This window comes from Glycine soja, chromosome 2 (genome assembly GCF_004193775.1).
Source record: "Glycine soja cultivar W05 chromosome 2, ASM419377v2, whole genome shotgun sequence".
Classification (NCBI taxonomy): domain Eukaryota; kingdom Viridiplantae; phylum Streptophyta; class Magnoliopsida; order Fabales; family Fabaceae; genus Glycine; species Glycine soja.
The window spans coordinates 11,488,336-11,512,786 of NC_041003.1; the positions used below are offsets into that span (position 1 = coordinate 11,488,336).

The 24,451-nt window shown below is 33.7% G+C and overlaps 3 protein-coding genes across 5 annotated transcripts; 1 reads left to right on the forward strand and 2 right to left on the reverse strand.

Moving 5' to 3' along the window:
* Nucleotides 1-3,229, reverse strand: LOC114387456 (pentatricopeptide repeat-containing protein At2g22070). 2 transcript variants are annotated; one of them, XM_028347659.1, is made up of 2 exons: nucleotides 685-3,229; nucleotides 1-451 (listed from the first exon to the last, which is right to left on the reverse strand). In XM_028347659.1, exon 1 carries the CDS (start codon nucleotides 3,109-3,111, stop codon nucleotides 754-756), a length of 2,358 nt encoding a protein of 785 aa, XP_028203460.1. In that variant the 5' UTR covers nucleotides 3,112-3,229; the 3' UTR covers nucleotides 1-451; nucleotides 685-753. The 2 variants fall into 2 exon arrangements, with proteins under 2 accessions (XP_028203460.1, XP_028203454.1); XM_028347653.1 differs by having other exon boundaries at nucleotides 571-3,228.
* A 439-nt stretch (nucleotides 3,230-3,668) lies between these two features.
* Nucleotides 3,669-6,336, forward strand: LOC114372662 (imidazoleglycerol-phosphate dehydratase, chloroplastic-like). Its single transcript, XM_028330346.1, has 4 exons — nucleotides 3,669-3,734; nucleotides 4,516-4,599; nucleotides 4,900-5,013; nucleotides 5,675-6,336. The coding sequence occupies exons 1-4, from the start codon at nucleotides 3,669-3,671 to the stop codon at nucleotides 5,786-5,788; spliced, it is 378 nt and encodes a 125-aa protein (XP_028186147.1). The 3' UTR covers nucleotides 5,789-6,336.
* Nucleotides 6,337-15,849: 9,513 nt separating this feature from the next.
* On the reverse strand, nucleotides 15,850-24,004 carry LOC114387472 (cell division control protein 48 homolog B). 2 transcript variants are annotated; one of them, XM_028347667.1, is made up of 13 exons: nucleotides 23,831-24,004; nucleotides 23,323-23,462; nucleotides 23,159-23,203; nucleotides 21,831-21,886; nucleotides 21,580-21,729; nucleotides 19,923-20,027; nucleotides 19,283-19,382; nucleotides 18,541-18,822; nucleotides 18,302-18,471; nucleotides 17,498-17,626; nucleotides 17,001-17,088; nucleotides 16,741-16,818; nucleotides 15,850-16,515 (listed from the first exon to the last, which is right to left on the reverse strand). In XM_028347667.1, exons 2-13 carry the CDS (start codon nucleotides 23,458-23,460, stop codon nucleotides 16,036-16,038), a joined length of 1,821 nt encoding a protein of 606 aa, XP_028203468.1. In that variant the 5' UTR covers nucleotides 23,461-23,462; nucleotides 23,831-24,004; the 3' UTR covers nucleotides 15,850-16,035. The 2 variants fall into 2 exon arrangements, with proteins under 2 accessions (XP_028203468.1, XP_028203475.1); XM_028347674.1 differs by having other exon boundaries at nucleotides 23,869-24,003.
* Nucleotides 24,005-24,451: the final 447 nt, after the last annotated feature.

The window sequence follows — 24,451 nt, forward strand, 5'->3', positions numbered from 1 at the left end:
TGGGAAAATTCTTGTATTATTGCTTATCAATTAGATACATTGCCCTGCTTTATATAGACTCGTTTTCTGCTACTAACAATTCTAATGGATTCTTGTGGCATATTGCCTTGGAGAAAAAAACAAAAACAAAAGGAATATGCTTCCTAATGGACTGGTGCCACCTCAGCAGACAAAGGGGGAATTGCTACGTTGCTGCAATTGCTGAGCACCACTCTTGCCAGCTACTATTTTTCCACAAAATCCTTGAGGTATTGAGGTTTAACAATTTCCCTTTTTGGCCTTGAAGCTTTTTCCTTGCTCGACCCTGTTTCTAGCTTGAATTCTGCTTCCTGAGTTGTTTCTGTGTTTGGTCCTATTTCTTGCTCACCATGCTCTGTGTTGCTTCGGGTTGAGTCTTTGATTGTAACAATGCTCCTCGAAATGCTCTTACGATTGTTGTAGAGCAACTTTCCTGCAGGCCGACAAAGCAGAAAAAATAAATTGCCTGCTCAACAGTAGTAGAATACCGTTACCACTTCCAGACTAAGTCAGCACCAGTCAATATGAACGGGTTATCACTTATATAAATACCTAGAAGTTAGAACCTTCGCAGACTAGCCTAAGAGGGTTCACTGAGTTATCTGAAGTGATTGATTTAAATCCAACGTTGCTGAACATGTCCAATTTGGTAATATGAGACTTCACCTGCAAGTTTGATTGACTCAATCATTCTTCCACTCATTCCCTTTAAGACATGAAATCCACCTGTTTCTTCTACCAGTAATCCTGACAGGAGCAAGAACCATCCTTAAAATGATGAAAACGCGTTGCATCTCTTACTATAATTTCTCTTTCCACAAGCAAAGAGATATATCTTATGGCAGAATGACAGTCATTACAGACTCTAAGGTTCTTCATGATCCTCACTGTAGTATGCTTTGGTGTATTTATTAATGCAAATGCAATGGCGAGTTTTTCACTATGATGTCTAAGGATCTGTTCTTTCACTTCTTGCTCTAGGTCATGTAATACAGAATTGGTGTCAGGAATAAAGCCCATTTTCTTTATCTCCTTCCATATTTTGGAAATCATACAGTAGATTGCATCTCTTTGCGGGTGAAGAGCATCCTCAACCCCAAAAATATGGACTTTGTTCTTGATTTGAACCCAACTGAATCCTTGTTCTTTCTTTACTGCTTTGTCCTTCATTGACTTCCTAACCTTAGCAGCATCCTCCCATTTACCACAGGCTGAAAGTGTATTAGCAAGCGCTAAGTAAGCCCCACTATTATTAGGATCAATAAGAAGCAATTTTTCAGCAGCCACTTTAGCCAAATCAACATATTTATGAACCCTACACGAAGACAAAAGCGAACCCCAAGCTACAACATCTGGTTCAATAGGCATATTTCTAATAAAATTATATGCTTCTTCAAGCAATCCAGCACGTCCAAGCAGGTCAATCATGCATGCATAGTGGCTAGAAGTGGGTTCAATGTTATGAACATTTTTCATCAAATTAAAGTAACTTTTACCCTGTTCTACCAATCCCACATGCGTGCAAGCAGACAACACACCAACATAAGTAATGTGATCAGGCTTTAGGTTAATTCTCAGCATCTTTTCAAACAGTTCTATGGCCTCATTTCCAAGACCATGTTGAGCTAGAGATAAAATCATGGAAGTCCAAGTCAATGTATCCCTGTAGGAGCATATGTGATTGAATATTTTTCTAGCATCTTTGATGCTACCAGATCTTGAGTACATGGTAATCAAAGCATTACCCACAGAAACTGATGATACTTCTTCCAATCTTATGGCAACTGCATGAAGCTGCTTACCGTGATCCAGAGAAGCCAAACTTGAAATGACACTTAATACCGCTGCCAGGGTATAGTTGTTTGGCTTTGGACCTTCTCTAATCATTAACCTAAACAGCACCAAAGCATCACTAATTAAGCCATTCTGTGCATAACCAACAATCATGGCAGTCCAGGCAACTACATCACGGTGCTTCAATGAATCAAATATGGCTCTTGCAGGGTCTATATCCCCAATTTTGAAATAGCCATCCAACAGTGACGTGAATGCTATAACATTAAGACTTGGAGTACCGGTTATTTCTACAATCCTATGAGCAACTTCAACAGCACCCGATTTCGCATACATTGAGATCAGGGCATTCCCCACTGCCCCAGCGATGTCAACATCGGCTCTTACAATATGTGCATGGATTTGTTTCCCAAGTTTCAAGCTTTCCCGATTGGCACAAGCTGACAGAACACTTCCCAAGGTGAACTTATCTGGCTTCAAAGACGAACTCTTAAGCATAAAAGAAAATGTTTCCAAGGCTCTGATGTCATATCCCTGATGACAGTACCCAGTGATGATGGAATTCCAAGAGACAATATCCGGGTCAGTCATTTGATCAAAGAGTGCAAGTGCAAGGTCAAATTGACAAAACTGCATATGCATAGAAATCATAGTATTCCAAGTAGATGTATCCTTCAGCCTCATCCGGTCAAAAACAACCTTTGCCATAACAGAATCACCACACTTTGCATACATGTTAAGCAGTGAGTTTGCCACGGGAACAACCCCGGATTGCCCCAGTTTTACGACAAAGGAATGAACCTTCTTTCCAACATCCAGAGCCTGAGCTGCAGCACATGAGGCAAGAACATTGGTAAACGTGAACTGGGTCGGCGAAATTCCAGAGGAAACCATTCGGAGAAACGCGTGAACAGCGCTTTTGAAAAGACCCAAGTGGTTATACCCCACTATCATGGTGGTCCAGGACACAGAATCTGGTTGGGGAATTTCATCAAACACTCGGCGCGCGGAGTCCAAGTTGCCAGCCTTGGCATGCGCGGAGAGAATGGTGTTCCATGAGAAGGTGGTCTTAAGGGGCATTTCATCGAACAGGCGATGGGCGTCAGAGGAGGAGCCGGTTTTGACGTAGAGGTTGAGGAGGTTGTTTGTGAGGAAGACGCCGAGGTAGCGAAGGCCGTGTTTGATGATTCGAGCGTGAATGCATCTTCCGATGAATGGGTCTCGTGATTTGATTGCAGATTGGAGAAGGTGCACGCATGCATCGGAATGGGAGGGAGGGTTTGGGGTTGGTGTTAGCATCAACACAAGCACGGTGCAGTGTCTGTTCACTCTGTTGTAATCTCGTAGTCGTAGTTAACAGAATTGCATAACTAAAACGTTTAGAGAAAACTATAGGGACTAAGGAGTCTTTTACTAAAATTTAAAATTACACTAACTAAACCTTAAATTCAAGGATTAATTAAGTTTTAGTTGATTGCTAAAGAATTTGTCAATATTAAAAATAATCTTTGTCATTAATGTCACGGATATGTTATGTCTATGTTGCAATTTGTTTTTAAATTAAATAATTAGTCTCTTTTTTTTTCATACATGTGTATAGCCATTGATTCTAAAGTGGCTGTAGTTTTGCTTGTTTGATTATCTGGACTTGTAAAACTTGTTATTTCAAATAGTTGTTGTATTATGTCTTTTCCAATTTCCTATATAATACATGCAAAAATAACAAAACTGAGCTGTTAGATTTATTATGTTTTAACTTTATTATAGACTCTTCATTTTTGTTTAACGAGTGTATAAAAGAACAACTATTATACCTTACATTAGGCTAGTGGCTACAATTGTGGTTATATTTATTGATGGCCGCCAAGTTGGAGGATAGTAAGCATAAGTTGCAGATATGGTTGATAAATGATTCTCTAACGGTAAGCAGAGACTTGATAACTATGCAGGATTCTTATGTATCAGGATGATTAAAACAGTTAATTAGTATAATTTTTTTCTCTGTATAATTAATTGGAGTATTATACAATGAATAATCCTCTGTACACTAGATCTTAGCTTTAGTAAAAGCCATCCAACATGAAAATACATATTATTCCATCAAATTTCTTGCTATAATAGAATAATGAGCACGGTAATGTGAAATGAAAGAGATGAAAGGCTAGGGGGATACGATATGAGAAGAAATATGGGGTCTAACTCAACCCTAAAAGTTAACTCATAGGGTGAGGGTTGTCCTCACCTTATAAACTCTATCTTGAAACTATCTCTAGTCAAAGTGAGATTTGAGTTTTTTTTTAATTCACCCCCTTATGTCTAACACTTTTTGGACTTGGTGCGTCGTCTTTTTAAATGGATCTAGAATAGACTCTAATACTAAGAATAAATTTGGACCTAACTCAACCCTAAAAGCTAGTTCATAGAGTGAGGGTTGCCCTCACTTATATACTCTATCTGAGACTATCTCTAACCAATGTAAGACTTCGGTTTTTTTCTAATTATATAAACTTTAGAGTTTCAACTTGTCTAGGAAAGAATATATCTCCTTGGAAAGATTTGCATTGTCAGAACCTGATCATAAATCTGGAGTCTTTTGTTTTTTGCTTTGTATCTTGAAAACTTAACATTAAAGGTTACTAAGGATATAAAATTATTCAATTGAGATAATAGTTATGGAAACTAAACTTGGTTGTGATTTTTCAGCAACTTGCTTCACATGGGCTGTTCGATGTACACGTAAAGGCTACAGGTGATGTACATATTGATGATCATCACACAAATGAAGACGTTCCCTTGCTATTGGAACAGTATGTAAACCATTACATGAGTTGATTCTTTCGTTTCTCTTGGTTTTCTATATTACAATTGCTCCTTGAAACTCAAATGTGCTTCATTATCTTGCATTGGAGATTGATGTGCAAGTTATATCTTTATAATTCACCTTTTCCTTTCTACACACAATGGCATCTAAGTAATTGCTGATAATTTTAACGATCATAATGCCAATTCTAATCTTATAGCTACAGGGATCATTACACTAGTCGTTAATAAATTTGCATGTATCTACTATCCTGTTAAAACTAAGAGGTTTCATTACTACATCTTCAGGCTTTGCTGCAGGCTCTTGGTGATAGGAAGGGTATTAACCGGGTTGGTAACTTCTCTGCTCCACTTGATGAAGCATTAATACATGTTTCACTGGTAATTTGCATACTGTTTGTAGTAATAATCAATTATTTTTACTGTTAACATGTATGTTGTGGGAAAGTGTGATTTGTGATTTGTTCTTGCTTATAAACACGTTTGAACTTTTTGTATTTGTAACCTTGATAGTTCTATGCTGTCATATTGGTAATGTGCATCAAGGAATTCAAACTACTCGTAAAGTTTGGTTAGTTCGGACAAAGAGGCACCACACATATGAGCTTGTGCTGAGGCTCATTCATTAATTAGCTCTAGAATACTTGTCCTGTGTACACAATGCTTCTGGATTATTAGAAAGTTCTGGTGTCCAATCTTATCACTTCTTATAAGCTTATTTTCCCACTATAAATTTTTTATATACTTAATTACTTTAGGATATCTTTCCTCCCTTACTGGTCAGATTCCCAGCCAGATATCAACAGTTAGCTATGGTAGAGCATCACATCAGTAGTTAGTTAGAGTGGTTAGAAGGACGGAAGTTTTAGCTTAAATAGGAGTGGCAGTAGAAGGAAATGTCATCCAGATTTCTTGACATTGGAGGAAAATCCTTGAGAAGAGATCTTTATCTTTCTGTTCATCTTTTTTTAGTCAAGCAATCAAATTTCTCTTATTTTCTCTCTACTTCCATGATGGGTTCCTCGCACACTTACTTTTTCAGGATTTGTCTGGCCGACCACATCTAAGTTATAATTTGGAGATACCCAGGGTTGGGACATATGATCGGGTAGTTTATGCATGTTTAATTACTTCATTGAAGTTGAAAATTTTGTAGCATTTCTTCGAATCCTTGGTGAACACGTCTGGTATGACACTTCACATTTGGCAGGCAGGTATTAATACATAGAACTTAGGTCATAATCAGTTATTAAGTCATTAAATCTGTAAATATATTTGTGCATATCATTATGAAAGAAACTGAATGTTTATAGATGTTTTTTATCACGGGTTCTTTGATGTAATCCTATAGCCACATAGGTTAGAAAATTTGAGATATTGTTACTACGTTCTTCATTGAGGCCAGGCAAACATTCAAAGCTTTTGTCAAGGCTCTACGACAAGCAACATAGTGTGATCCAAGTGGTGGGACTGTACCAAGTTATGGACCTTCATGGATCCTGAGATGAAAATATTTTTTTTAGTGTTTTTTGTGTATATTTTTAAATAAAAAAGTGAGATTACATCCTGTTATCATAAGAATGTAAGATTTTTTAGTGCTTCATAAACAGGGGCCATCAAATATTGTATCCTGTTTTCACTCATCAAATATTATTTTTATGTCATATAAAATTATAATATAAATATATTTATGTCGTCTCATCTTATTTAATGATGTTATTTAAAAAAAGGATAAAAATACAATTATTTTATTAATTTTAAGATGATAACTTATTTAAAATAAATTAAAAATATGGAGTGATGATTATTTTAAAGTATATAATTATCAAATTCTAGTTATAACTAAGTAACACCAATTAGCCAAAACTAGCAAGAAAAGAGGAAGGATCAAAAGGAAGTAGAAATTGGCTAGTCTTGGAGCAAATATACTCTTTCCAGCATTTGATTTCTATGTAGCTTTGTTTCTGCGCTGATCTTTAGTTTGAGCATCAATGCAATGGAATTTGTTACTTTATGATGTTGGATAATATTATGTGACTAGCTGAGATGGAGAATCCATCCAGGAAGCCTCATTCTTCCCAAAAAAATAAATAATGGGAAGGCAAATTGGGACAAACTCAATGGAAGACATGCCTTGTGTATTTACAAAAGGAGATGGTCTTAATGGAAGAAGAATTGAGGGTATCTTGTACAAATATGGTAAGAGGGAGGAAGTGAGGATCATGTGTGTGTGCCATGAAATACCCGTGTGTACAAATAAACTCATATTATCTCTGTTGTTTGATGGAACCTAATTCGATGAACAAATATCAGCAAGTGCAATGACTATCTCAGCCATATTATCTACAATAGGTGGATGTAACCTACATTTTAAAAAAAAATAACGGAGTTAAACAAAAGACTTGGAAAGGAAAATTTGAGGACCAAACATAATGAAATTATTTTTAGTGGACTAAAATCAATATGGCCTAATATGTAGAGGATCAATTTTTTTTAAGTAGAATATTCTCCTTAATCCAAAGTTAATTACTAATTTTTTGAGAAACTGAATTTTATTTAAAGGATTGACTTCTCTTAATAAATAGTTTTCTATATGATCCATGACCAAGTGTTTAAGAGATAAGGTTATCTATCAATCATGTTACACCGTGTTGATATTATTTTAAAATAAAAAATAAAAAACCCATAAAGGATGATTGTAAATTTTAAAATTTTAGTTTTATTGTTATAATATAAATTTAAGTCTAAAATATGTTTTATGTGCCTTAAAATTAGAAATGTTCATTTTTGGTCCTTCAAATTTTTTTGTATGTAGTTCTTGTAAAATTAAAATATATTATTGTTTGGCATGAAAATAGATTTGGATTAAACAAGCCTAGCTTCAAGCAAACAATGATACATTTTAATTTTTAGAGGAACTAAAACATGCTAAAAAAATTTCAGAGATTAAAAACATAATGTGCAAAAAGAGTCATGATTGTCCTAAAAGAGTCTTTCGATGAAATTGGAGAGAAAGTCTCTTTAAAGTCAATCTCTTCCTTTTGGGTATAGCTCTTCGCCACAAGACGAGCCTTATACTTCTCTACATTAACTTTGGAATCTCACTTGGTCTTAAATATTCATTTGCAGCTAATGGGTTTCACATAGGACAAGTCCCCAAACCTTGTTGTCTTGCATGGACTTATACGCCCCATTCATTGCTTCAATCCACTTTTCTGAGTTGGAATCTTGCATGACTTGATGGAAGGTGACTGAATCATCTTCCATCATACCATTATTTTCCTCATGTTCCTTGAGAAATACCACATAATCATCTAGAATAGTACTTCTCCTTTCTCTTGTAGATCTTTGCAAAGGTATTGGCTCATGAAGCATAGGTTCTTGAGGATCTTGAGTTTGTTCTTCATGAACAACCAAATTATCTTGAGTGGGAGATTCAATAACAATACCTTGTAAAGGTTCCAAATTTGCTTTATCAAAAGCAACTGTATGAATCAATTCTAGAATTGTTACTGATTCTTCCTCTAAGACAAAGTCTCTAACCTTATTCTTCCCCCCAAACTCAATATCCTTAAAGAATGTGTCAGTTCTCGTCTCAAAAATTGTCTTTAATTTGGGATCATAAAATTTATAGCCCCTGGATCTTTCAGAATAACCAATAAAGTAACTGCTCACTGTTCAGGAGTCCAATTTTCTTTCATTTGGCTTATAAGGCCTTGCCTCAGCTGAACATCCTCATACATAAAAATGTTTCAGACTAGGCATTTTCCCAACCCAAAACTCATAAGGTGTTTTGGCAGCTGCCTTGGTTGGCACTCTATTTAGAATGTAAGCTGCAGTCTTTAGTGCCTCTCCCTAGAGTGACTCTGGTAAGTTAGAATGACAAATCATGCTTCTTACCATATCCTTTAGAGTTCTATTTCGTCTTTCAGCCACACCATTCATGCTAGGTGACCCTGGCATTGTGTACTATGGGACGATTCTACATTCCTCTAGGTACCTGGCAAAAGGCATCGGGCGTTGTTCACCTGAACTGTCATATCGTTCATAGTATTCACCATCACGGTCAGATCTGACACTCTTGATTCTTTTGTTGAGTTGATTTTCAACTTCAACTTTAAATGTTTTGAACACATCTAGAGATTGGGATTTTTCATGTATAAGAAACAAGTATGCATATCTGGAGTAATCATCTATGAATGATATAAAATATTGTTGATCATTCCATGAAGGTGTATGAAATGGCCCACAAATGTCTGTATGCATCAATTCCAAGACGTCTGTAGCTCTATATGCACCTAATTTCTTGCTTTTGGCATGTTTACCTTTAATGCATTCAACACAAACATCAAAGCTTGTGAAATCAATGGAATCCAATATTCCATTTGACACAAGTCGTTCAATTCTATTCTTAGAAATGTGACCTAAGCGCTTATGCCATAATGCTCCTAAGTTTGTATTATCAATTCTACGCTTAGTACCACGCAATTCTGCATTAAAGGATTCACCATATGAAGCTACAGTATCAAGTAAATATAGATTATCATTAACCAAGAGTGAACCAGTTCCAACAATATTTGAATTGACAACCTGAATACATTGTTTCCAAATAAACACAAATAACCTAATTTGTTCAAATAAGAAATCGAAACCAAATTTCGTCTAAATGACAGTACGACAAATGTGTCTTTCAAATCCAAATAAAAACTAGTATATAATAATAATCTAAAATGCCCTATAGCTTTTGCCTCCACCGATTTACCATCTCCAACGTAGATCATCTTTCAGAATCAATTGGCTTCCGGTAGCTTAGGTAACCCTTTATTGAAACACTAATGTTAGTAGTGGCACCAGAATTTAACCACCAAGTGTTTCTAGGTACTGAAGCTAAATTGACCTCTGAATAGACCAAAGTAAGAAAAATACATTTCTTTGCACGCCAAGCATGATATTTGGTACATTTCTTCTTTAAATGTCCAGGCTTACTACAAAAGAAACAGTTGTCACCTTGATTTTGTTTCTTTTGTATTGGACCACTAACAGCTTCATTCTTAGGCTCCTCAATCCTTTTTCTTTTGCCCTTGTCTTTAGAGGTACTCACAACATGAGCACTTTCAGTCCTTTCTTACTTCAGCCTTTCCTCTTCTTGCACATAGTATGAAACGAGCTCATTGGGAGACCATTTCTCCTTTTGACAGTGATAAGAGAGATCTTAAACTGATTAAATTGTGAAGGTAGAGAAATTAGCACTAAATAAATAAGCAAGTCTCTTGATAGCTCAAGCTTTAGTGCCTTTGATTTTGAAGCAATATTTGACATTCCCATAATGTATTCCATGACATTTCATTCAAGTTATGGAGAAGAGTACTTGTTTTCGCCTTATCGCTTTTTGCACTTTTCAATTTCAGCAAGGAATTCTTTGACACTAGTTATATCATCTGAAACAGTGCCCCCGAAGACCTCAGGAATGCCACGCTTAATGATCATAAGACTCATGCGATTTGAGTGATCTCACTCTCACTCCTCATGAAGTTTCCTCTATTCAGGAGCACTAGAATCAATAGGAGAAGAGGGTTTCTCAATCCTTAATGCAAGGTCTAGATCCATGCAACCAAGAACAATTTGCATGTTCTCTTGTTCGTCCTTAAAATTTGTACCATTAAGATCCGGAACCAAATTCATATTAGCAGATGTAGTAGCAACAACTGAAAAGATCAAAACAAATAATTCAATAAGCTGCTCACGTAACAATCATCAGTGCATTTAAATAATGGTATATCCCATCTCAAGATATCTAGTACACCATTAATATTAAGTCTTTGGACAGTGGTATTAATTGCTAGTAATATCCTTGTTGTTCAAACGTTGATAATAAAAGTATATCAAATAACAAACTCATCTTTTGATGTGACTTATCATTCACATGCAAAACCTCCTAATTATCACACATTTAACATCACATGTGTGTATGCAAATTAGTTAAATGGTAACTTTCCTTTAGGTCAATCACCATTCATATAAATAATTACACATGTTAAGATTTCTCATGAACAATCTACACAATATAGGTCACTTTGGTGATATTTTGATTCAACTAGCTCATTTAAATGCTAAACAATTAAAGTGATATACCATAGCTAAATTTTGAACATTGATGCACCAAATCCAAAATTAAAACTTTTCTTGAGTAAATTATTTTAACTTTTATTTATTTATTTTAAATTTTAGAGGCACATGATTATTATTTTAATATACTGCAGCGACCTCTAAAAGTAAGAACAAACACATAAATACAACAACAACAACAACAACAACAACAACGCCTTATCCCACTAGGTGGGGTCGGCTACATGGATCAACTTCCGCCATAATGTTCTATCAAGTACCATACTTATATCCAAATCATTAAGTTCGAGATCCTTCTTGATAACCTCTCTTATAGTCTTTTTGGGTCTTCCTCTGCCTCGAATTGTTTGCCTTCTCTCCATCTGGTCTACTCTCCTCACTATAGAGTCTACCGGTCTTCTCTCTACATGCCCAAACCACCTAAGTCTATTTTCCACCATCTTCTCTACAATAGGCGCTACTCCAACCCTCTCTCTAATAGCTCCGTTTCTAATTTTATCCTGTCGAGTCTTACCACACATCCAAATTGCATAACCTATTAACACATCAAATTGCTATGCATGCACCGTTTTGCAATGTTGCTCTACATGTGTTATATTGATTTATTGTTACCAAGTATCATTTACTACTTGTGAATTTGTCATGCTTATAGCATGTAAATAACATTACAAAATCATTTTCATGTAACATATCCATATTGTCAATCATGCAATATACTCTACTATACAATTGTTATATTAATTTGATGTTATCAATCACCCTTTATATCATTGTTCATTCCGCAGTAATGTGATAATCTTATTTGTTTCCTCAAAAAATATTGTATCTAATGTGTGTATGTTGTCCAAACATCATACATGAATCAAGTATGGGTGGCTCTGATACCAAATGTTGGGATTCAATTCATCAACCTCATTTGATTCTAACAGACAACCATCAATCCCAATCAACCACATGTTTTCTATTTGTAGAGAGAAATTACTGCATAAAGATGAATAGAACCCCATTGATACTCAAAATCATGATAAAAAAAATTAAATGTGAAAGCGTACCTAGATGAGTCATAATGGAATGATGATAAAAGGTTGATAAGAAGATTGGTGGTATGATCTTACAAACGTAGAGAATCCTTGTTTTTTTTTCGACTTAAAGAGAAAAAGCGTGAAATTAGAAGAAGGATAGCAAAGAAAGTAGAGAAATTGTGGCAAGGACCGTTGAAGAAAGAAGGAGGAAAGTAAGAGGAAGAACAAGTACCGCGGAACGGTGACAGTTTAATTTTCATCCATAATTAAAAATATGATCATTCAATAAACGATTTATTTTCACGTGTTTCTAGTCACTTTTAGGGGATTATAAATTTATTATCCCATCAAATCACGATTTCTAGATAATTTTGGTAAAAAAAAGAATGGTTCTGGGTTGTCCACGAAGATGGATGTGTTCCTTTTATTCCCCGATTTATATATGATCTCTGAAATCAATTGAGGGCTTTTGCAGAGACATCAATTTTAAGCAAAATCCCATGCTAGAACATGTATTTTCCCATGGGAAACAGAGAGTAATTACAAAAACTTTGTCCTGTCTGCATTTTTTTTTTCAATTTGTTTCTCCTATGGTTATAAATGATTTCTGAAATCAGTTGAGGGCTTTTGGCAGAGACATCAATTTTAAGCAAAACCCATGCTAGAACATGTATGTTCCTTAGGAAAAGTAAGAGTAATTACAAAAACTTTGTCAAACTTTGTCATGTGGGTTACATTCAATCCATCTTCAGGATACCCTGGTCGCGCTAACTCGCAGGTGCAACGCGTGGGCCCACATTCCATACCAATTTTGTTGTAATATATTATTTATTTAATATTTTAAGATTGTTGGTGTTTTTTGTGGAATTTTTTGGACATTAGTAAATATTTATTTGATTAATCTGAGACTTAGAATTTTAATATTTAACTCTTGTATTTTTGTACCTTAATTTTTTTTCACACATTCCTACAATTTTTTTGTCATTTTCTAGTTTGAGGTACTCTCTCTAGCATTGTGTCAGTGTGAGAAATTAATTAGAGGTCATTTTATTATTACATAATATGCATGATAAAAAAATTTAAAAAAATATTCTATTTCTGTGTATATTTTTCTTTTTCTTAATTTGGATTATTGTAACTCACCTATCATGGGTATAATGATGTGAATTTGTGTGATTAGTTATACAATCATGTATGGTATAAATTGTCAATTTTGTAATAAATATAATTTTTTTCTTAATTTACATAATTGTAATCTTACTTATCGTGTGTATATTTATGTGAATTTTGTGTTAATTTTATCACATTAATAGTAATGATATTCTATGGATATATTGTTGTTAGTGTGATTTCTTGTTCCATAATTTACTTCCCTTTGGTTATATTAATTAATTTTTTGGTACACTATGGGCAGTAGGATCTTGGTAATATGAGTTATATTACATTGTATCGTTGTCTCATTTGTTTATGGACTCTTTTGTCACTGAACTTTGCTTTGAAGTCACGTTAAGTGATATTCAGTTTTCCTCCCTAATTCTATCAAAACTTTGAATGAAACAAACTATGAGACATAAATTTTTCCTTAGACATTTTTTATTTTTATTTTTAGTCACAAATTTTCCTTCTTTGTTATTACTTGTGTAAAAGATTATCCATTTTAAATTACATAAACATATGTAGTGAAATGTATATTATTGTATGTCATTTGTCTACATTGACATAATTTAATGCTTTAATATACATTATATTTTTTTACTGTTATACTGTTTAAATCTAGACTTATTTATTACTCTTTTAATTTGTAACAAATATGTGTCGAGTATATTTTTCTCTAATAATGTGCCTTGGTCAAAGAAATTTTATCATCAAAACTTATTTAGTCTTATACACATTGATGAGTCATGATTTATATTTGAAGTTTTTTTCTTGAAATGACATTACATAATCTTTAAGTCATTGAAGATCATTGGTCTTATGCACAAAGATGAGTGACACTCCTTTTATCTTGTAAGTTATCATATGATTGCATATATGGATAAACTTGTAAATAAATTATTCTTATCCTTTTTTTAGATTATAAATATGCAACTATATACGATTATCACTGTTTCCAAAAAAAAAATCTCTAGTAGAACTCTATAATTTTTTATTACTTCATTTTCTAATCATATTCTAACTCTTTTTTTAGTAGGAGTATTTTGCATTTTATTACTTCTAGAGTTCCAATTTGAGATAAATATAAAATTTTTGTGTACTTTTGAATTCTTGACTCGATCAAGTAAAAGCATTAACTATGTTATTGTACTCTTTATCATGAAGCTTACGAAGATAAAGTAGTATTTATCACATGTTAAGTCTTAATGTTGCTAAGCATGTTTTTATTTTCTTTCAATATGACTATTGTTGAATATTATATTTTATTTTACATAATTGTTGATAATTTGCATATATTTATATTATATTGATGGTAATTACACCCTATCGGTGTGTTATTATTGGTATAATTTGTTGAGATTCAATGCACTATTTGTCTTACACTTATATTAGAATTTTGTTTGAGTACCATATTAACATTGAAGTTTTTTAATGATAAGTTTTTCTTGTGCACTATAGTATTATATTTTTTATTTATTGTGCTTTGAGATTGTTGAAAGAGATTTTAATAAATAAGAAATTTTCTCTAAAGAGGCAGATTTTTTTGTGTCTTTACATGAAACCGTTTAACTCTTTGATTATGTGACAATTTACACTCATGTTTTTCTTTGATGTTCCGTACTAACCTCTTTGTCTAACCTTATTAATTGAAAAAATTTCTTTTAAACAATCCAATATTATTTTGAAATGTTACATTTGCCTACTGTGATGCAAATTAGTTTAGTGAAACATTTTATAGAAACAAATTGTTATCATGTGGGTAAGGAATATACCTTATCTGTATGACATTACTTGAAATGATTCTTGTTTGAAAAAAAAATTGTTGAATTTTGTTTAGCCCTTTGGGCATTTTTTTCTTAAAATCATTAAGTCAAATATAAATGGAATTGCATTGATACAAGTTTTCTACCTCAAATGCCCAATTATTCATATACTCAAATGTCCAATTATTCATATATGAACAACCAAATTTAGTTGTCTTAATAAAATATTTTGTTTTCTTGTCACATACTATTTGTAATCACTTTGTTTTTGGTTGTGATCACTTTATTGTTAGAACTTATTTTAAGGATTTTGTACTAGTCTCTTACAAAATATTATTTTGAGTAATAACTTCATTGTCATATGTTGTTATTAGTGAACAATTCTATGGACAATATAAGAATCCCAAATTTAAAGAAATTAATTTCTCCATACTATATTTTGTATTGTTGCTGATAGTATTTTTGCAATTTTGTTAAAGCTATATTATTTGAGATATATAGATAAACTTGTGTCCATTTTTTTTTCTTCTTAAATCACACGGAAGAAAACTTCCTTCATTCCCTTTTTTCCCTTCAAACAATCAGTAAAATGTTAACATTTCTATCCCCTCTCTCTCTCTCTCTCTCTCTCTCTCTCTCTCTCTCTCTCTCTCTATATATATATATATATATATATATATATATATACCACTAATATCATTCATTGAAAGAATTTTTGTTCAAGTTGAATAGGATCATGAGCAGCAAAGTTCCTTTCCAAGTATCTTAGTGGTTAATATTTCGACCCTATGCCTATTCTTTGAATTTCCTTCCTATTTATTTCCAGAAAACAATGTATTAAATGGGCGTTAGTAGCCTGATGACCCTTTCGGTTGTAGAAGTTTCAATGAGAAACCTACGTAGCACAAATTGATATAAAATTACTCTTATCATTTAAAAAAAAAATAGTAAAGATAATGCATTACACAATGCAATCCCTTTTATCACTGGTTCAGTTTTGGATTTCCGAAGTAATTATTTAGATGCTAAAAACGTATGAAAGCAGGGGTATACACGAGTGATTTGCAAACTCGTGAAAGAAAGAAAGAAGTATGAAGATAACAAGAAGGTATAAAATACAAAGATATATACTTGAATGAAATGAGCCACGATTAAGCAAAATCACATCCATAAATACCTTAATGAATAATATGATCACATCTGATAATGAATAAACACCTTACAAATAACATGTATTTAACAAAAGAAAACCTTCTATTCTCAAAATTATACTCACAAATCCTATGCCTACACAATAAAAAATGAATTGATCCAAAAATACAAAAGGAGTATGCTCTTCAAGTAGCTATATCATGTACAATTTGGTCTCCATACATGATATAGTATTCAGCTGCAGCAGCAGCAGCAGCAAGTAACAAACAGCTGACAACTCCAATTTTGACCAAAGAAAAAGGATCCAACCTGTTCTTTTTGCTTTTGTCTGGTTTCAAACCTGCTTCAAAGTGGCCAGGCAAAGCTCGAGATGAGGTCTTCATGAAAGATGAGTACGAGTCAATTTCTGACTTTGTTAATGCTGGTTTTAAAGAACTCTTCGCAATCTGGAAATGGCGGTCACAAACAACGGCGGCAGATATGTCTTCCCTTAGAGCTACAATTCCAGCTTCCTTGCATAATCCCTCCAGTTCAGCACCTGTGAAGAGCTCTGTGTCTTCTGCTATCCTTCTGAGATCAACATCATTCCCTGTTTTCATCTTACGCGTATGTACACAAAGAATCTCATGCCGAGCCTCCAAATCAGGTGGTGGTACATACAGAACCTACCAATCCACAAAAATAGACTAGTGAGATACAATTTTTTACCAACCCCTTTCAACTAGCCAGAATCAGTGTCAGCTGCTTGGACTATACTTTTAACAATATCTTTATGTGATTCATGAAACTCTGTCATTATTGTAAATGTACAAATCCTTGATATATTTTTAACATGTATAATTCAAGTTACAAACTGAATCACAAGTATCGTCGAAGATATTATTTTGCACCAGATCAAAACGCCCAGGACGCATGAGTGCAGCATCAATTGCATAGGGGCGATTTGTAGCTGCCAAAACAAGAATTCCCTGAAAAAAAATAAAGATCTAGTTAATAGCCAGAAAGAAACTAGATGATGCCTACCATCTCTTGAATACAGTTTTATGCTTGCTTTTTCCTTTTGATAAAGAATTCATGGGTGGAGGAAAAGGACAGGGAGAGGATAAAATGTCATTAAAACAAACATCAAAGAAGAAAAAGGCATACTTACTTTAGCTTCTTCTAAGCCATCAATCTCAGTCAGCAGAGTGGATAAAAGTCTCTCTCCAACTGTAGCACTATTGCTAGAGCTGTCACCCCTGCAATTAAGGGAAAAAATATAACTTCTTATGCACTAAAAAAATTAAAAAAAGGTTCTTGTTCCCATTTTGCAAATCATAGAAATATTTGCATCAAGAAAGCCAATATGACAATGTTGAGCTTTAGATGCACCAAACATTTAACAGAATTTACCAAGAACAATTCAGTTTACATGGTTTGATGCAATCCCACTTTACGGGAAGCTAGACATTATAACTATTGAGACTAATCATTGAGAGCCACCACCACACTTTGGTGTGTTCAGAATTAAAAGATTTGTGCAGAACAGCATTTTCCTTATGTCAAATCGATTGAAATCTGACCATGAAATGCTATCACAATGGGTAAGAAGCTTGGAACAACAACCCAATGATGCTAAATATTTTTACACAAAGTAAGTTTACTAACCGTTTGGCAGCTACCACATCAGCCTCATCAAAGAATATTATACTAGGTGCCGCAAGGCGTGCTCTCTGAAATGTTTTACGAAGCAAAGCTTCCCCCTCTCCAACATACATTGAATACAATTCTGCACCACTAATTCACCATTCATTACTTACAAATTTTTACATTATTTGGAAATCAGTTTCTAATAGGAACTGAATTGCAAAAAAAAAAAAAAAAGATGTAAAGAAAATATAATCACAGAAATCAGAATGTCAGAGAACTGTAGAACTAGAAATCTAGAACATATCAAAGCATAACATCACCAAAACAGAAAATAATACAAGTGCTACTATCAACAGAATGGGTGGAAGATGATAGGGAAGAAGGAGTTAACAGGGGTTTCAACTTTCCAAATAGCCAGCAACAATCTAGTCATGTTAATTTACTTATTTAGGAAAGACAAACTTATTTTGTTGAATTGCAAACCAACTTCATTAATTGGCACGTATGATCCTACAAGTCCTTTTCTTTTCTTTTATGAAAAACCGTGTATCCAATAATGATTTGGATACTCACTTAAAAAGGATGACATATTCAGACGATAAAAAATAATTTGAGAAAGGTTTATATAAACTTGAAAATAAAAAGTGGGTCCTAGCACATGGGAATGCCTTTCTCACTAAAAAGAATGTCACTTTCCTAAGAAAAAGGAAACGATCCATTTCATGTAAGCCATACATAAACTTCAGTCCTATAATGCCAAGGCTTATTTTTTCCCATGCAACAAAGATAAAACTTACTTTAAAACATAAAATATATTAAAACCTTAAGGAAAAGAAAGATGCTTGAGCAGCATGTGCAGCAGCTTTGGCAAGGGTAGTTTTGGAACATCCTGGAGGCCCATGGAGAAGAATTCCACGTACAGGGGATATTCCCATTCTTGAAAATGCAGCAGAATGCTTGATAGGCCATTCAACAGCTTGCTGGACTTTTTTCTGTTCAAGGACAAGCACAGGTATCACTGAAGATTCTCAGAATCAAATCAAATGCAAAATTTAACAAACCTTCAATTCTTTTAATCCACCAATGTCTTCCCAAGTCACTTTGGGAATTTCCACAGTAACACCTCTTGTTATACTTGGACCAACAACAGACCTTGCATGCTTCCAATCTTCCATTGTTAGACTGAAATTACTAGCATCTTTTGTATTTGAAGATCTTTTAATTGCATACATGGTAGCTTCACGACACAAAGCCTCCAAATCAGCTCCAACATATCCATTGCACAATGCAGCAATAGACTTTAAGTCAAGAACGGGATCCAAGGGAATCATCTTTGTATACAACTGTAATAAGTTAATATAAGAAACCACATAAATCCATGCTGTCAAACTTCAGCAATCAAGAATTCTATGAAACAAGAAAGAAAAAAAGACTTAAAGATTGAACTTTCTTACTAAACAATTGGCCTGAGAAATTACATAAACAATTTGAAAAGTTATGATACTGTCAAAGAGTCTGTCTAGGAAGTTATTTCTATTTAGGAGTCTGTCTAGGAAGTTATTTCTGATTATTAGGAGATTATTCATATTTTAAGGGTGATTTATTTCCTTCTATGTAGACTTGTGCCGTGCTATACTTGTGTAATTATCAACGAGAATCAATCTTTTCTCTGTTCAGATTGTGATTTTCCACATTATAGAATGAGAACAAGACTGGAACTCCAAAGTACCCAGGTTTGGTATCATCTGAATAACCAAATCATCTTAAAAGAGACCATAAATATTTTACATCACTAAAATTTACCTTCAGAATTTGAAAGCGGTCATCTTCATTTGGGACAGTAACTTCAATTTCAGCATCAAAACGTCCAGACCTTCTTAGTGCAGGGTCAATTGCATCCACTCTGTATGCAGCAACCGGATTCATGAATTTCAACACAGAGAATTAGAGAAAGTACTCAGTAACACCAAATCAGGTGTAAGTGAACGACTCTAAGCAGTGTTAAGAGATGACCTGTACTATATGATTAATACCATAGATTTTAAGAGAACAAGATAAGCACACAAGATATCAAAGAAAAAGAGGATAAGTAACATAACAGCACAATACTCTTAATAACCCATCAACATACAGAAAACAACTTAAACTGCCCACTGCTCTTATTAATCCATCAGGATAAGTACAACAAATTAAATCACTTACTGTTCTTACTAATCAGTATTCTGTACAGAATGATAACTTCTCCAACAGCATGCTATGAAAACTTTAAACTAGCAATATCAGATTTCTAATCGTAGTTTACAGGTTTAAAAGGCTGGGCATGAGAGAAAATAATATTACAAAGTGTGGACATTGAATTTCACAAGAGAACCAATTTGCATTCAACCCCAATAATTTATATTTCTATAATTCATAAATAATCTTTGAGAATACAGCAGGTAACCTGTTAGTTGACGCAACCACAACTACACCTGGTGTAGAAAAGGTTGGTTTATTTGAGTCCATCAGAGTAAAGAGTTGGGAGGCAACTCGGACATCTTGCTCCCTTCTGCATGTTGACAATTTGAAATAATGGCATCAATGAGCTCACTGCATGTATAAATAAATTCCTTCTAAATTCAAATTAATCCACTAGAGCAGAGTCATGCCCATATGTTTCACTTTATAATATGAAGGAACAAAATACTGTACAAATGCAACAGAAGTTCGAGGCTGAGAGTTTAATACAACTGGTCCGGAAATAGCAGAACAATACTGTATTATTACTGAAATTCTGCAACTTATATCATTATGGGTCTTTTTGGATAAACTTCTCCATAAGCATTTTTGGGAGAAGAAAATAAGGAAAAATAAAAGTTTCTCCATGAGCTAAAATTAGCGTATGATTACGTTAATTTGTAGAAGCTCTCTCAATGACCATGTACACCAAATTGTAGATAAATTGAACATATTTATAAAAACACAATCTTATGATCAATATTTACTTTTTTAAAAAGTATATTTTTCATTAAATTGAAGCTTGCTTCATAAACCATCAAATAGATTTTAATTTTTATAAAATTTTGTAAATTTGATATACTTAATGAAGATTTTCAATTTGATAGTTGGATTGATGAAATTTAATGTCTATGAAAAGATATTAAATGAAATATCACAGGAATTACTCCTAGAGTAAGTGGACCCCCCCTCCCACCATATATAATGACAAAAATAACAACCTAGTCAAGAAGCAGATTCTTTTAGCATAGTATATAACTATATATACATTTCTTACCAACTAATTGGATTTTTATTTATACCTCTGATCATTTCAAAATCCCAAACAAGATGAGACACAATTATTTTTGTCAAACTAATAAAAATATAAAATGAGTAAATCACCATGCCATATATCCATTACATAAAAAGAAAATAACGGAAGTTCAAGTAATGTTATTGATAAGCACCAAGGCAAAAATATTGTGATGATGTGATTGACATTATAAATTTATCAATGAAATGGTATTAAAATAAAACCTACCAACTTTTGAATTTTGATGGTACTCTAGAGACATGCATACAAACTAGAACATATCCTCCTAAATCATGCAAAAATAAAATATTGGGGCAACACATAACAGATTTAAAACAAGTTAAAAGAGAGATAAAAACATTATAACAAAGACAATGTAAATTATGCAAGACTTTAAAAGAGAGATAAAAATGTAAGAGTGTATATGAGTAACTAACTCAGTTTAGTTTACTACTGTAGTTAGTTAACAGTTAGCTTTAGTTACTTTTCAGTTACAACTGAATCTCAACAGTATAAGTACTGTTTTTGTTAGAGATCTCAGTGCCTTTTGTAAATTCTACAATGAGATATACAAATCTCTTTCTCTCTAGAGTTCTAATAAAAAACATTATAACAAAGACAATATAAATTATGCAAGACTAGAGAATCCCCTCTTACAGTTTTTCCATCTACATTCTCTCTATCATCATAAAATTGTGTTCACAGACTAAATTTATCCTATTTATTAAAAAAGTACAAGATAGAAAAACAAAAGCTAAGACAAATCACAGAAGTGTGTTTGGCATATGAGTCATCAACTGTATCATACTTGGAATCTCGACGAGCACAGAGTGCATCTATTTCATCTATAAAGATAACCGATGGCTTGCCCAAGGCTACATGAGATGATGCCTCTGAAAATGCCTCGCGGAGAATTCTCTCACTTTCACCAGCATGTGCTCTATGAACAGAGTGTGGACTGCAAAATACATAAACAGACAAATAATGACAAGTAATTGACTCAGGTCAAAGAACTTGAAACACAAGATCTACCAAACTACATATTCAAAAGATGAGTACCTGATAACGGTCAAATGTGCCCCACACTCCCGAACAACTGCTCGTACCAAACTTGTCTGTAATGAAATTCACATACAGGCATAAATATAACTAATTTTACATTTCATAAGCCAAGCAAAATGTTAGTTTGACTTATAGCATGATCACACCATAGTAAGACACCATATAGCTATTCTATCTACATTAAACTACTAGTTAAACTATTTGTAAACATTCAATTCAACAACCCTATATTGTTTTATTTTCTATATATCTTCTTCGGTTCTTCCATTTATTCCCCTTGAAACATCTTCCCTTTATTCAACAATAAAAGGATTTAGGAGGGAGGTTACTTAGAGGAGAGAGGAAGAGGGAAGGAAATCATGTATTATGTTCAAAAGGGAGAATGGAAGGAGTGAGGGGGATCTTTCTCACACTGGATCGTTTGGCATTAGCTTTTGGGGTTAAGGGAAATCCTCCCATAGCAGGGAGCATTGGTCTGTTTCTTCTGAAACTTATACTGTTATAGTTCAATAATACAATACTCTTTCTCTTCAATAGAAACCAGATTCCTATCAGAACCTCTTATTGAATGGCTCCTGAAGTTATTCGGGAAAGTAAATATGATGGAAAGGTATAGTGCTTTCCAGAATTTGTCAACCTTAGCTGCTTACCTTCTCTTGTTGCCACTGTACTGCATCTCCTCCTTGCCTTATTTCCATTTCCATTTTCTTTTTCTTATTCTGTAGATGATTCTTACCTCTTAGGTTAAAAGTTAATAATTGGAAAGTAGAACTCTTAATAATTGTTTTGAAACTTGAAGCCAGGGTAATTTTGGATAACTGCATTGTGAGAGCTATTTGGAAGAACACTAATTAGCCATGAAAAAGGATCTAGATTCTAGTTATTTCACAATTCAGATCAAGTTTTATTTATTATGGCTGATGGGAGGTATCTTAAATCACAATGCAGAATTGTTATCTTTTGTCCATTTGACCTTCCAGTGAAATTATGCTGTCACAAAAATTGCTTCTGCAAGAAGTTTATGATAATCAACATGCAAGAAAAACAATTTATGTAGTTTCTGTTGTCAGCAAAAGCTCCATAGATTCTGCTTTTGCCTACGTGCAAATGTTATTTCTTAATCAAATAACACTAACTTGCTACAGATACCCATTTCTTTTAATTTGTGTTTTAAAGTGTGCAGTGGCCTATCACAGATAGTAACTACAAGGAATGATGTATGAATAAATAAACAGAAAAGGCTACATTGGAAAATAAACAAAAATTGCAGCATATTCTCTGTTCCATGCTAAGTTAACAAAGGGTCAATTTTCAAAAGAGCTTACCTTTCCAGTGCCTGGTGGACCATACAGCAGCAATCCTCTTGGCCACTAGAAGGAAATCCAAAAAACCAAACCAAGGGGAATAGGTAAATGACAGTTACAAAGAACAAGACTTACATGATTAAAAGAAGTAAAAACATGAAGACAAAGAAGGGGGCAAAATGAACCTTAAGGCCAAGCTTTTGGGCTTGGTGAGAAAAGTGAAGAGGGAATATGATGAGTTCTCTAAGGGCCTGAAGAGCTTCAGCGTTGCCACCAATGGCTTCCTCGGCTCTCCAGTGATTATTGCTGGCACAGCTTTCCATCTCTGCACGCATAACAAACTGATGGGTGAGACAAATGAAACAGACTAGGCTAAGTTAGTCCACATTTTAAATGTGCATTACTATTTTTCAGTGCTATAAAACTCAATGCAGTCATCGATTCAATCAAGGTATTGGATTGTTGATTCAACCAGAGAGTCACCGATATGTGTTTGTGTGTGTGTGAGAGAGAGAGAGAGAGAGTCATTGTTCCCAAAGGGTATTTATTATTTAGCCTATTCTGCCATTGTCACCAACAACACCCTCAAAGTGAAAGAAAACCCCCAATTTGACAGAAAAACAAAAAACAAAAAACCCCAATTTGCATTCTCATTATCACACACAGACATGAGAGAAAGATAACAGAACTCACAGAGGGGAAAGGCGGCGACGAGTGAAGGAGAGACTCACGAGAGGTTGAGAGCAGAACGGAATCACGCAGTGGGAAAGGAGAGACTCACGAGTGAAGGAGAGACAGTCGCGGGTGACTGGCAGAGGGAGCACCAGATGGAAAACCAGAGAGCCCTTTTCTTCTTTTTGTTTAAAAACCAACCTCCCAAATCCTAAAACCCTATTTTTTTTTTGTAAATATAATAAAAAAAAAAGTGTTTTAAAAACTAGAAAAACACAAACTCGGAGCAAATTTATCATAATAGGTTTTGGGTTAAAAATAACATTTCAAAACTAAAAATTGGTAATTCACAGTCACCCGAATGAGGTTTAAGTTATTTATTTTTTTTTATATTGTTATTATAGGAGCACTTTAAAGATATGGAAATAAGATAATCAAAATTTCAAAATAATATATCTCAAAATATATACGTAATTGTTTAAATATTTAAATTTAGAATTAAAATCACTCAATATTATAATCAAAATAATGAGCGTATAATTTTTCAAAATAAACATCCAATCAATATCAGTAATTTTCTTAAATTAATATGAAATATACACCTCACAATATTGATATCACCATATTATAATAATAAAATAA